This window comes from Neofelis nebulosa, chromosome 4 (assembly GCF_028018385.1).
Source record: "Neofelis nebulosa isolate mNeoNeb1 chromosome 4, mNeoNeb1.pri, whole genome shotgun sequence".
Taxonomy (NCBI): Eukaryota; Metazoa; Chordata; class Mammalia; order Carnivora; family Felidae; genus Neofelis; species Neofelis nebulosa.
The window spans coordinates 47,539,359-47,553,700 of NC_080785.1; the positions used below are offsets into that span (position 1 = coordinate 47,539,359).

Consider the following 14,342-nt stretch of genomic DNA (forward strand, 5'->3'; position numbering starts at 1 on the left):
CCTCCTTCCTTTCTCAGTTCCACTCTCCCCAAGTTGGGAAGCTACAGCCCTAGCAAAAGGGGCGGGCTGATAAAAGGCATTAACCCCTTGTGTGCAGGCTGGACACAGAGCTTGGCCCCTGGCTACGGAGGCAGAAGCCGCTGCCCGGCACCCGCTATAAATAACCCGGAGGGGCAGGCTGTGGGGAGGTGTCACGCCGCCCTGGGGTGGGGGTGGGGGTGGGGAGAATGGTCCCTGGGCCCAGGGCCTTACCTGGGCCAACGCACGCGGGTAGGGAGGGAGGTGGCCAACTGGGCTCAGGCTGGGGGAGAGGGGGGAGAGGGGAGGGGCAAGCTGGGCGGGACAGTCATGCAGGGGAGGTGCGCTCCTTTCCCGAGCCACCGAGAGCATGAGGGGTCCCCAGGGGCCCCCACGCCTCGTCCACGCCGGACACCCCCTCCTCTGCCTGCTCTGCCTCCTCCCGCCGCTGCTCAAAGTAAGTGCAGGAAGATGGGGATCCGGCTCGGGGTGGGGGCGCCCGGGAGCACGGAGCGGAGCTCCGGGGTGGGAGGCGGGTCTCATTGCTCAGTTAGTTACTGGTCCGGGTTTCACTCAGCCCAGTTAGGAGCTGGGTTGGGGAGATCTCAGGACTTGGTGGCCGGGTTGAGGTTGGGGATCCCTATATGGGATGAGGGGGTGCAGATAGATCTCCTGCCGGGATGGGGGGGGGCAGGTGGAGGGGAGATGAAACTAACATCAACTAGGATGGGACATGGAAACCCTTATGGATGGACAGAGTGTTCCGGGTGACACTCATTTCTAGGACAAAAATTCGTCCTCAGGTCCAGGCATTCCCTATCCCCTGTCCATTTTGTACTCTCCCCGGCCGGTCCCTCTCCATCTTCCCATCACACCCTTCCTCACCCCGCCTCAGTTCTGGCCCTTCCCACAAGGGCCCACCACACCAGAGCTGTGCCCCCCATCTCCTGCCACCCTTTGCCTACCCTCCTCTCAGTGCCTTAAAGCAGCAACCCCCAGTCCCCGTTGAGCAATGAGGCAGAGGAGGCACCGGGAGGACCAATCTAGCCAAGGGTTTCTGAAAACTGTGGGCACACCCCCCACCCCTGCCTGTGACCAGAGTCAGGGTGTACAGGTGGGTACAGGGGTGGAAGGATGGGACTATACAGAAAGAGCTGAAGAAGTGGAGGTGAGGCTGGGACGGGATGGTTCCCAGAAACAGATGCAGAAGGAGTCCACCTCTAACCCTCTCCCCATTTTACAGATGGGGAAACCAAAGCTCAGAGAAGGAGGGACATCTGTCCTAAGTCACACTTCTCATGAAGAGCCAAGACATTAAAGGGGTTCAGAGAGGCAAGAGGGGCCCCGGGGCCACACAGTGTAGGGGAGAAGAACCAGGCTGGAAGTCATAAAACCAGGTCTTGTCCCTACTGTACCACACGCCAGCCTCTGGGACTGCCTGGGTCGCCATGTCCCGTATGTACACAGAGGACTCATTTGTTCAACGTTCAACAGAGAGGTAGTGAGCATCCATTGTGGCAAAGTGGCTTTGCCAACACACCTGATTCAAATCCCTGCTTTGCCGCTTAATGTGTAACCTCGGACAGGTTACTCCAATTTTCCAAGCCTCAGTTTCCTCATGGATAAAATGAAGGTGATATCAGTGCCTACTGGATAGAGTTGTCATGAGGAATAGTTGAGATAATATTAGGCTATATTAGATAATAGAGTAAAGCTCTTAGCACTGTGCCTGGCACAGAGTAAGCCCTCAGTAAATTCAGCTATGGTTTTGTGCCAGGCACTATAGATAAGGCATGATGCCACTAAGGGCCCTGCCTTCCCGGTGGGTCCAGTCAGGTGCAGGAGAGGGGTGGTCAGTGCCCCCCATGGGCGGATGGTCCTGAAATCTGCCAGGTTCTTTTAACGACATTGAAGTCTATACTTGGGATGAGTAGAGGCTGTGGGATGGGTTCACTCTCACCTACTTCCCCCACCCCACATCCCCTGAGTTTTAAGCTCTTTTTTGCCTCCTGCCACGTGTTCTCAAGATACATGCCTTCCAAGAGAGCCGGATGTTAGGCCCAGGGCTGCCCCTTGACCCTCCCCTCTGGGGGGCCATGATGCCGATTACATAAGCTGGTGAGCCAAGGAGAGCTTTCTGGTCCCTGCCCCAGAGCCAGGCCAATGCGGAGGGAGTCTGTGGGAGGGTCCCCTGGGTTCTGGGGGTGTCGGAACTGAGAAGCTCAGAGGCAACAGTCTGTAGCCCCTTAGAGTCAACCAGACCCTCCCCGGGAGACTTCAGCCTGAGGCTGAAGATTAGTTATTTGGCCAAAGTTGCTCAGCACATAACCTCCTGGAGAGGAACTGAACTGTGATCTCTCTGGCCCGAAAGTGCAGGCTTCCTTGTGGTAACAGAATTTATTTCTGGGTCCTCGTCCAACTATTCTGAGATTTCTGCTCACTGTGAAAAGAGAACATGGGACCCAGAGCAGGCGGTAGGGAAGGAAGGTGATGCAGGAGGAGCCAGGACTCCAGGATGCCTCTCGTTTACTGAATTGGCATTTAAGGAGGATGATGCGTGGTAGGGACAAGGAGGTGAAAACACCCGCCCAGGGCTCCTGCCCTCTGGAGTTGATGGCCCACCGGCAGGAAGAAAATAATGGCTAGGAATAAGTGTGCCTTTATAAACTCTGGTCTTTGGAACGAAGAAAAGTGTGGGGGGGGTTATGATAAAGTCTGGTGGAGGTAGATGGGACAGCAGGGGTAGGGATGGGGCAGCCCTGGAAGATGGCCAAGGGGAAAGCAAGTAATGGGTGAGGGCCCCGGACAAGCCCCAACCCTGAGAAGAGATGGCACCAGGCTTTTGGGGTCTCCTGGGCCCTGGTGGGATCAGATTTCTGTCCTGAAAGCTTGGGGAGCCCTGGAAGCTTCCTGAGTAGGGGAGGGGGCTGCCCTGACTTGCCACTGTGGAAGTTCCAACTGACAGTTTAGCGGGGCAGACCCCTGGACCCAGCCCACACTGCAAGAGCCCAGAGGAGCCGAGCCTTGACCTTGGTGTTCCTGGTTGCCCTGCGAGGCCTTTGGGAAGCTGCTTCAGGTGGCAGCATGGAATCATGAAGCCTATCTCGTGCACCAGGCTGGGCTAAGGGCGGAAGGTGGAAACCGAGGTTGAGTGAGGCTACGTACTATGGCCGCTGGATTCTGAAACTCTTGATTCTAACCTCTTGAGGTAGTTGACTTACCCTCTGTGAAGATCCCAGGAGTCTATCAGTTCCTCTTGGCTGGGTTCAGCCTCTTGGACCTTTGGGTAGCACCCCCAAGGTCTCAGAACAGCGCTTCTGTGGCCTCTTACTCTAGGTCCTGCCTTCTGGTGGGGGGCTCTGGCCCGAGGAGGCTCAGCAACAAGAAAAGTCCCTGGCTCCAGAAGCCTGGACCCTTCCTGAGCTGCACAGCCCTCCCCAAGACTAACGCCAGGGCCCTGCACACCTCTCCTACACACCCAGGGTCTGCAGGGTGTGGGCAGGGGGCTCAAGGGCCATTTGCCAGGAGCTAAATCGTAATAACCCTTCCCTAAAATTCAACTACTCTCGGAGTAGTTGACTAAGCCAATCATCTAATTTAATCTTTCTGGGTTTTGGGTTTTTTTTTCTTGCCACTTTGTTGATGTTTATGTACTTTTTAAAAAACCAATTTGTCTGAGAGCACTGTTTACTTAATTTTGTATTCCTGGTAAGTCTTAAATTTGCAGCACTTTACGAATTACAGGACTACTCTGTATCCTCTTAGCTGCTATTTTCTCCTTTTATCTGATTTTAGCCATTATTAGGAATCCTCAGCCAGTTTGTCTAAAGTCGCTTTCTTCAAAATTGTAATTTTTTTAAAATGTCATTTCAAATCCACCAGAGGGAAGGATAGATTATCCAATAAGCTTATTTTGTTTATTCTATTTAGCATCTACACTGGGCTCAGCACATGCTCAGCACTGTCCTAAGTCCTGGTACCCCTTGCCTGTTTTAAGCTTTGTAAAATCCCTAGAGGATAAGACCATCAATACTCCCATTTTACAGATGAGGGAGCTGAGGTGACCTCACGTGCCCAAGGTCACTCTTCTGGTAGTGGCAGGGTCAGGATTCAAACCGAGCAGCCTGACTCCAGATTATCTTCCCTCTCCAAGAATTTAATTAGGACACTCAGAGACTAAAACAAATCAGAATGGAGTGACTTTTAGGTCAACTGGACATTAGATGAGTTGATAAGTAAGGAGATCATTTGAGGCCTAGTGACCTGTTCTAGGGCCTCCTGCTGGCCAGCTGCCTCCCCCTTTAGTGGGCCTCCCCATCCTACACGTCCCCCATCCTCAGACATCTGCGTGAGGGCCCAGAGCTTGGCATAGGAAAGGGAGAGGCAGGGAGAAGAGAGAGCCACAGGCTGTCAGAGAGCACATGGTAAAAAGAGGCCTGGAAGTTTCTCCAGAGGAGTTGTTGGCTGTTAGAACTGGATGGGAGAGTGGGCATCTTAAGAAGAGTCACCTGCTGGACCCCTCAGGGATGGGAGGACCCACAGGAAGCTGCTGGGGCTTTTGAGGTCCTCACTTGAAGTGTAGCACCTGGTAAGTTAGAACTGAGTATCTAGTCTCCCCTCCCAGGAAGCCTGCCCAGATACTGCAGAAAATAATGGCCTACTTCCTTCTTATGACCTCCGGTCCCTTCCCCTCTGCCTCAACCAGCCTCAGCTCCAGTACTGCCTCCTGTGGGTCTGCTCAGCGCCCAGGGTCTCCCTCCTTCTCACCTTCCTGCCATCCCCCCAGGACCTCCTTTTCCCCCTCCTCCCCCCTTCCCCTATCCCACCTTCTCCCCATCTCCAGCATCCTCCTCTCCTCTTTCTCTCAGGGCTGAGTTTCTTCCTCCTCTAGCCCTAACTCAGGCTCAGTGAAACCAGTGAATGAGAGGAAACAGTGGGGAGGGATCCTCTCCCTCCCAGAGGAGTCCTCCCTGACCTTGGGCAGAGAGGGAGGAGGCAGGAAGGGAGCTCACCCCATTCCTCTCTGGCGACTGGCAGCCTGGCCACAGGACCTGTGGTCCGTAAATCTCCCAGGCTTAGACTAGGGGCTAAATTTAGACGAAGCTTTGTAGCCAGAACAGGAGGCAGCACCAGGCTGGGCCGACACCCTGGCTCCAGGGAGGTGACACCTTTGAGGCCTGCCTGGTCCCTGGAGCACAGGTTCTGCCTGGACAGGGCCCAAGGTGGAAGAAGAGCAGCTGGCATCTTGGCTCTGACCTGCTGCCTCCTCCTGCCGGGGCCTCTCCCCTGCCCTCTGTAACACGAAGGCTTCCAATTCCAGACACGCAGAGGCTGGAACCAGGAACTGGCTGGCCTCAAAGTGAAAAGTGAGAGAGAAGGAATCCGACAAGCAGGAAGAGAGCCCAGAACCTGAGCTTCCCAGAATTGGGGGTAGGGGTGCAGCTCCACCTGGCTGACGGGACTGTGGTCGCATTCGTCCGTCCGTCCAAGCAAACAGTTGTTGAGCACCTGCCATGTGCCAGGCTCTGGACTGAGAACTGGGGACACATATGCGAACCAGGCAGATGTGGGCCACCTATGGTCTCACTGGGTAGAGGTGAGGGGTGGAGGGTGGGTGGACACCCAAGAACTGGGTACAGAAGCCTCAAGTGTTCTCTGCGGAAGAGAAAATAATGGGTCTTCAGGGGGCTCAGGATAAGTTATAGAGCCCAAACTTCTTCATGTGCAAGGTCCTGCCCGGCTGGCTGGGTCCGCCCACACTCCTCCTGTGACCCCGCTTTCTGCCTATAGGCCCCACCGCACGGGTGACAACAGCTTCTTACTTGAGTGGCCTCCTAAGCCCCACAGCCACCCTGTTTGGGACTGTGTGATACTCTCGGCATCTGTGGACCACAGGCCTTCCTTTAATTCCCCACCCAGGACCAACGCCTCTCTGTGTATCTGACCAGGCCACAGCCTACCACACTGGCTGTCCAGTCCTGCCTCCGCCCCTTACCTGCTTGCTGCGCGGTTTTGGGAGATGACTTTACCTCTCTGGGCCTCAGTTGCCTCATCTGTACAATGGGGTTGTCTGCCGCTACCTCAGAGGCTGTTATGAGGCTCAAATGAGCTGTCGTGAAGCCCTGAGAGCTGTGTGCGGCACACTGTGACTGCTGATTTCAGGCTAAAGAAGCCTCTCCTTCTCTCCTGTCTCCCTCTGCCTTGTGAATGGCATCCTCAAACCAGAGGCCGGCTGCTTCCTGAGCAGGCCCTGTGCCTTCCTGCCTCCAAGCCTTTGCTCGGCTCCTGCCTCGGGGATCTCTTTCTGCTCTTCTTATCCTTCCCCCTACCTTGGACCCTGGTTCCATGCTTTTGGACTGAGCTCCAGTGCCCAGCCCTCCACAGAGCCCTGAGTTTCCCCAGCCAGCGTTGACTGGGCACTGCTGAACGGTGTGCCCAATGAGGGGGCTTCAGGCTGCATTGCCAGGGCCCAGTGCTGGGAGGGGTGCTGAAAGCTGAGGGGTATCTGTGCTAGCGAGAGAGGTGGGGAAGGAGGGACACATGGTTCTAGGAAGCTTTTCTGGAGAAGGATTTGAGTTGGGCCTCGGAACTCCCCACAGTGGGGCTTGAACCCCCACCCCCTATCTCTGAGCTCTCTAATTGGACCCCTCCTCGAGTCCTTGACAGGGGCCACCATGTGGCACATGCCTTCTATATGCCAGGCTCGTGACGTACAGTCATTTGTTTAATGTACTCCAAAGCCCTATGGGCTCTGTATTGTCTCCATTTTACAGATGAGGAGAGCGAGGCTCAGAGAAGTTAAGTCACTTGGCCAAGGCCACAGGGCTAACAAGCACCATGCCCAGAGCCCTGAACATGGGGGTGTTTACAGCCTAGCTGCTCCGAGAGCTCACGGCCCAGGCCTTGAGGTGTAACTGTTCATGGCCGTGTCTCTGCTTTCCCGGGGCCACTGTGTGCTTCCAGAGAGCGGCGGCCTCTTCTCCCTCCTCGCTGCCCACCCACCACCGCCGCCAGCAGCAGGGGATGTCATGGGTTTGAACTGAGTCAAATCCACCCAGCCAGCCCCCTTGAAGAGAAAGAACATCTTTAGCTGTGCCAGCTTATTGGACCGGTGGAGAAGTTACAGAAGATGGAGCCCAGATCTGGGAGTCATTCCAAAACCTCTTTTGAGCAGCTCGCCCATGCTGCCCACGCCTGAAGGGCACACGTCAATACTGAGCGCGGTCACCTGCGCCCCAGTGCTCTGCGCAGCAAGGGGACCCAGCCGCAGCCTAAGACCACAGCGTCTGATGCAGGGACAGCCCCGCATTGCCCGAGTGAGGATGCCCGGACCCCGCCCCTCCGTCTGTGGGCTCAGAGCCAGGGATTCAGACTGCCCCCCCAAAGGTGAACATGAGACAGGTGAGGGATGCGGTCAAAACGTGGCAGTTGGGGGGCTCTGAGAGAAGGAGCTTGCATCTAAGACACAAAATCTGATCAGCCTGGAGGTCCGCCAGCAACACCACGCACCTCTGGGTGGAGCACTGCCTCTGCCATGACCTCCAGATGAGGCTGACTCCCTGGAACTTCTGTCCCCCACCCCGGGGAGGGCATTACTAGCTGCTTCTCAAACAAGAAGGGGGGCTGGGAAGTGTATGATGGGTCAGGCCTAGAGCCCACAATCTCCCCAGATCCAGCTGAGTGTGGGGCCTCAGAATTCTTCTGGAGATCCCAAGACAAAGAGTGTCCCCTCTCCTTCCTAAGCCACCTCACCGCTGGCAGGGACTCACTGGGCAGCGAGGCCTTCCTGATGCCCAAGAAGCTGATGCTGAAAGTTCCCAGTAGCCTCCGGGATATGTGAACAGCAAGGCCATGGCCCCCAGTGTCTGTCCTGCAGGCTGAGAGGCCAGAGCTCCCAGCTCATGGCCCAGAGAGCCCCTTACAGACACACACACACACACACACACACACACACACACAATGCACCCTACACATATACTACTCACACAACCACAGGTGCTACACAGACATAATACACACCACACACATACACCTTATGCACACATGTCTCTGCTCCCCAGCACCTCCTGCTGTACCCAGCCTCCTCGGAGAGAGTTGGCTGGTCCCAGGTGCAGTGACTCCCTATGAATGGCATCCCTGCTGCCCTCGGCTCTCCGAGAAGCAGCAGGCAGTGTAAACCCATCTGGCCAGGTGGGGTCATTTATTAGGAGCTCCAGGCCAGCCTGCTGAGGCTAAACGTGCAGCCTCCAGCCCCGGCACAGGAAATGGATCGAGCCAGATGTGGGGAACGTGATGTTTGAGGGCTGTTGGGCTCTAGCTCTGGGGACATCCCGGGGCAAACATTGACCCAGCTGTCATGGAGAGAACATGTGACTGGCCAGGGAAAGGGGAGGGGCTGCCCACTGGGGGGCAGTGCCTTCTACAATCTTGGAATCAGGAATGTCAGGGTTGGGAGAGGCACAGAAGTCATTTTGCATATACACGCACATACGCACGGGGACACAAATGCACGTACACACACACACACACACACACACACAGGCCACAGAGTTGGAAAAGTGGTGCCCTTGGGAGAAATAGCGGGTGAGAGAATTCTAGAGTCCATTACTCTCGTTCAGTCTCACGCCATTTCCCAGCCTCTCTGCCTTTGCACATGCTGTGCTCTCTACCTAGGATGCTCTTCCCAGCACCATCCTTATCAGCTGGGCAAACTCCTACTCAGCCTTCAAAGTCCACATCAGCATGACCTTCTCCGAGATGCTACCCCATTCCACCTCAGCAAGTTATCGATGCTGTAGCAACTTGGTCACCCATCCCTCTTTCCCGCCAGAAGATGGGCTCCTCAGGGGCAGAGATAACCACCTTTACTTTATTCCTCCATCCCCAGCACCGATTCTCATGGTGTTTTCAGAAGATGGGATCCTGGATGGTTTTTTATCTTTTGGATGGAATTGCCATGGTAGCAACAACCATGTCTATTCCCTGGTGAGTGTCCACATTGGCACAGTGGTCCCTTCCTTTTCCCCTACTCATCCTTCTGCTTGCCCCCGAAGTGCTACCTCTTCCAGGAAGCCTTCCCTGTTTTCCCAAATCCAGGGAAATCTCTTCCACGGGGAGACACCTTTTGTTGTAACTGCCTGTTTCCCTGTGTGAGAGGGAAACAAAGTTACACTGTCTACTCTCCTCCCCTCCCTTCTGTACCTTCTAAGTTTAGGGGATCCCTGCCTGGCCTGGAACTATCCCAAGGACAGCCATTGGGTCTTCCAACTAGGGCCAGACACATAGCAGGCATTCTACAAATATTTGTTAGGTAAACAAACAGCTGGTGGACTCCCCACCTGGCTTTGCTGACCGAAGGACACGGGGCACATCCCGTCCTGAGGAGGAGAGCTTTGGACGCCAGGGGCTAGAAAGCACAGATCCTTGCCTCCGAGGTCAAGCCGCACTGGAACACTTCTGAGACCTTTTTGCGGTTCCTGGCCAGGCCAGGCTGCCATTCCGCTGCATGCATGAGTGACAGAACTGGGTAAGGGGAGCAGACGGGTGCTACAGGGACTAGCCAGGGCCTGACCTCTGACCCTCATCCGTCCTATCCCCTAGGCTGCCGGGCCAAGCCAGGTGCCCATAGACCAGCCCCTGTGGGCAATGCTGGAACAATACTGCCGGGCAGTGATGACTCTCGCCAACCTCTCAGGTAAGCCCACCGCTGCCACCCTGGGGCAGACCCCAAGAGAGAACGGTGAGCCTCAGGCCCAGGAGGGATGAGGCCACTCTCCTGGACCAGCCCAAGCCATGTGGGGTGGTGAATGCCGGCTTCTGTCCTTGAGCAGGCCCCTTTCCCGTTTGGGGCTCCGGCCCTTCACTGATGATGAAGGACTTGGCTGGACATCCTCCTCCAGCCCTCAGCTCCCAGCTCCCCGCACGTAACAGAAGCTAGCTGGGCTGGCATTCGAGAGCACAAGGAGGGGGTAACCCTCTGTTTATAAACTTTATACAGGTGTCACCTCCTGGTAAGGACTTGCAAGACAGCAGCTGGGCCTCTGAATTCTGACTCCTCAGAGTCCCCCCTCCCCCCCCACCTCCGACTTGGAGTCAGGGTCAGCCACCTGCGGAGCTCAGAAAAGCCTTGGGCTCTCACGGGCTCTGGAGAGCAGTCCCCAAGCCCTGCCCGGTGTCGTGGCGGTCTCAGGTCTGCACCCACAGTAGCAGCAGGGAAGGAGGAGGCCTGGGGAGGGCCCCAGGATCTGAAGTTGCTGGCAAGGCAACAAGGAGGTAAGGGTGCTGCCCAGCAATGGGGCCCAGCCCCACACGCAGCCTGGGTCAGGTGTCCAGGAGAACGGCCCTGTTACCAGCCTGCCTTTCAGTGCAGGGGTCAGACAGACCCAAGTCTGGGTCCCACCTTCTCCACCTAGAAGCAATGGCTGAGTCACCTAAGCCATCTGTATTAGTTTGCGAGGGCTGATGTAACATACCACAGACCGGGTGGCTTAAACGGGGGAAATGTATTTTCTCACGATTCTGGAGGCTAGAAGTCCAAGATCAAGGTGTCAGCAGAGGTGGTTTCTTCTGAGGCCTCTGTCCTTGGCTTGCAGTGGCCGTCTCCTCCCTTTTGTCTTCACGTGCTCTTTCTTTTGTGCACGTCTGGGTCCTTGGTTCTTCTTCTTGTTTGTTTTTTAAATTTTGTTTATTTTACTCATTTTTCTTTTTGTTAAGTTTATTTCTTTGGGGAGAGAGAGAGCACAAGCAGGGTAGGGGCAGAGAGAGAGAGAGGAGAGAACGAATCCCAAGCAGGCTCTGCACTCTGCAACGTGAGGCTCAAACTCACGAACTGTGAGATCATGACCTGGGCTGAAACCAAGTTGATGTTTAAGCCACTGAGACACCCAGGCACCTCTCGATTCCTTTTCTTGCAAGGACCCCAGTCACATTTGGATGAGGTCCGACACTGACGACCTTGTCTTAATTTCATTGCCTGTCTCCAAATAAGGTCACATTCTGAGTTATTGGGGGTTAGGACTTTAATATATAGATCTGGGGGGGACATAATTCAGCCATTCAGCCCATAGGACCGTCTGAGCCTCAGTTTCCTCGTCTGTTAGGAACAGATCTAAGTCAGGCTCAGAGGCTTACTCTGCAGTTTGAACGAGAGGTCACGGAGACACCCAGCACGCTCCATGAGCCAGGCAATGAAAGACCCCTATTCCAGGGGGTCCCTGACCAGAGCTCTCTGCTGTCAGGAGGGAAACACTGGTTTATCAGCAAACCCCCTGCCTTCTCCAGTACATGGCACAGATCCTCACCTTCCCCTGGCCCCTGGTGGATGCGGGTCTGAGTCTAGTGGGGAGGGGTTCAACTTTTCCAAATAGGCCTCCCCTACGTAACTGATAATATCATTCATCCATTTGTAAATGGGGTACATTACATTAATATAAATTTGGGGGGGGGAATGTTTTTACAAATCAAAGAACACCATGAGGACTCACTATCCCACCATCTGGGAATTTTTATTATTATATCCCCCAGGAGTCTATCGGTCTAGAGAGCCTCATGTTTTTTGACCAAACTGGGATGATCCTGTGTCCACAATTCTATAACCTGCTTTTTTGGTCTTATAACTCAGGGTGAGCGCTTTCCCATGTCATGAAATATGCCTCCACCATATCACCGATGATGCTTCCTAGCAGAAGCAGTGGTGGGACTCACCTTCCTTCACTCACCATGCCCTTAGGTTGGGACTCAGACAGATAAGATGCCCTTCAACCTGAGGTTCCCACAGGAAAATGATCTCCTTTCATGATTTCAGTGATCTCCACCGATTGAGAAAATAGACCATGACTAACATAAAGTGCAGACACAAGTAAAACCAATCTGTTCTTTAGACATACGTACATATGATAAAACCGAAAAACTAAGAGCAAGGGAATGATCAATGAAATGTCCAAGAGAATGTTCCCTCTGGGGAAGGAGTATTTAGATAAATATGGAAGTGACTGGCAACGATCTAGTTTTGGATTCAGTGATAGATTCCGTGTTATTTACCACTGTACCCAAACTTCCATAAAAGAAAAAATTAAAATAAAATAAATTTGGGCCATGTGTGGGCTAACGATGACAGGTGGTCATAAATCAAAGGCTATGACCAGTTAAATTGTATGCCTCTGAGGTGCAAATAAAGGAAAACCACACATAACCACAAGAGACTTCAGACAGGCTTTAAATGGATTATTTGTTTTGTTCATCACAGAGGCACCTATTAGGGCATAGACTGTATGGCATATTATTTATTCGGTCTTTAGGCAACATAAGGATCCCAATGGATTCATGGATCCCCTGAAATAAAGCAACTCCCCAATCCAACATGCGTGCACACACACATACACACACACACACACACACACACACACACACACACACACATGAAGGCTGGTCAAATGGGAAAAGAGTCTTGGTCAGGGAGACAGGCCTAGAGCATTCTGATGGGTGCTGGGGACCAGTCAGTGAACATGACCAGCCCTGCCCTCAGGGAGCCATGGGTTGATAGAGGAGACAGTAAAAAACTAACAACGTTGGCATGATATAGATCAGTCCCAAGAGATGGAGGCAATGAGGAGGGCCACCCAACCCAGACAAGACCCAGAAGGGGAGAGCCAAGCTGAACGTTTGAAGGGCAAGTGGGAGTCAGCGAGGCTAACTGGAGTGTAGAGCGGTAAGGGCATCCCGGCAGAGGGAACAGCACATGCAAAGGTGTGGGGGTATACAATGGTCCCAGGGAATGACAAGTTGTTCCAAAAAGCATCTCAAGGTTGGCAGGAGGGAGAGCAGGAAGGATAGACAATCTTGAAGAGTGTTCTTTGCACTGCTAAAGAAGCTGGGCTCCATCCTGAGGGCAATGGGGAGCCACTCTTAGGAGGAATGCCATGACCTTAATTGTAGAAAAATCAGTGTCTGAGGGCCCTTCCTGATCCCACAGCCTGGCCCATGGTTGGACTTGAAGATATCATCTCCCCTTGGCCATCCTCCTGTGCCAAGATGGCGTAGGACGTGTAGGGGAGAAGTGTCCGCCCTGGGGCCACCAACTTCAGTGCCACCAGAGAAGCGTAAGGCACCTTCTGGCCTCTCCCAAGACTCCATGCCCTGAGCAGACCCATGAAAACGCCCAGAAAACCCCACAGCGTTGACCCGGATCTGCTCACTCCTTGTGTATTCCGTCTGACCAGGCATCGCCCCTCAGAGAAGCAGAGACAGACTATCTCCTCAAACTCTGTTTTCCAGCTGACATGTGATGGATGGTGGGAGGAATGGGAGGAAGTGGGTGATTCTGTGGAGGCAATGACTGTGAGATGCCGTGCGTGTTTCCAGTGCGCTCTGCCTGCCTATTAGGCTGTGTCCTCTGGAGGACCAGGATGTCTGAAACTGTCCCCTGCCACTGCAGCTGACGTCAGAGGTGGGCCAGGAGCTCCTACCTCACCCCATACTGCTCCTGACACGCAGGTGTCACACGTCCCTGAACTTACCTGCAACCTGTCTCACCAGCCTGGGGGCACACAACCATCCCAATACCTTTCCCCCAGTGGCCAGCCTGAGAGCCCCTCTCCGTCCCAGGGGCCTCCCCTCTGCCTCTGCTTCCTTAGTTGGCAAAAAGGCCCAGACTTTATTTGCAGTTGGATGTAACCTAATTGAGGAAATTTTTAGCTCTCTACAATTTCTTCCTCATTCACCTATTTTCAAACACTCAAGTGAGCTATAAGAGCCAACTCGTTCCAAAGCTGTTTCCTCTCTGTCACATCTAGGGTGACAAACAATCGTGCTTGTAAAAAGGTCCATGAAGAAATGCCCCTCATCCTGGAAGCCAGGGCACCTTGGGTCCATGGGTCTGTGCTCGGGCCCTGACTGTCCATCAGGACGCAGAACATCTTTTGGCTCTACTGTTAAAATAGTCACTTCCCAGAGGAATCTCTATTACATGTGCTCTCCCAGTGAAGAGCGATCCAAGTGTCCCAGGCCATTCTGCTCTGCAGAAAGTCGCACGTGGGGCAAGAAGTCTTGGCCTCTTGTCGCTGGGCACTCCCCACACCCCAAGATAGCTAATTCCCCTGCGTGGTGTCTCTGGTGACAAGCACATTCATAAGCTTGATGTCTCCCTTTCCCCCTGTACTGCGATCCACGTGTGGAGCGCCCTCCTTTGTGCATGAATGAGACTATTTCCCAGTGAAGACGTGGGCTGACCCTGCCTGCCACATTCTGGCCTATGTGGGACCCTGTGGGGTAGGGCTTAGCCCGGGACTGGGGACAGTGCTCTGCCTAGGGTTGGGTTTGAGACTCAG

The 14,342-nt window shown here is 54.2% G+C and overlaps 1 protein-coding gene across 1 annotated transcript in view; it reads left to right on the plus strand.

Moving 5' to 3' along the window:
• Positions 1-343: 343 nt before the first annotated feature.
• The window catches only part of CRHR2 (corticotropin releasing hormone receptor 2), a 46,119-nt gene continuing 32,120 nt past the window's right edge, over positions 344-14,342 (plus strand). Inside the window, exons 1-2 of the mRNA XM_058724694.1 lie at positions 344-475; positions 9,619-9,712. Of these exons, the coding sequence (XP_058580677.1) occupies positions 389-475; positions 9,619-9,712 (181 nt within the window). The 5' untranslated portion in view covers positions 344-388. The remainder of the gene's footprint in view (positions 476-9,618; positions 9,713-14,342) is intronic.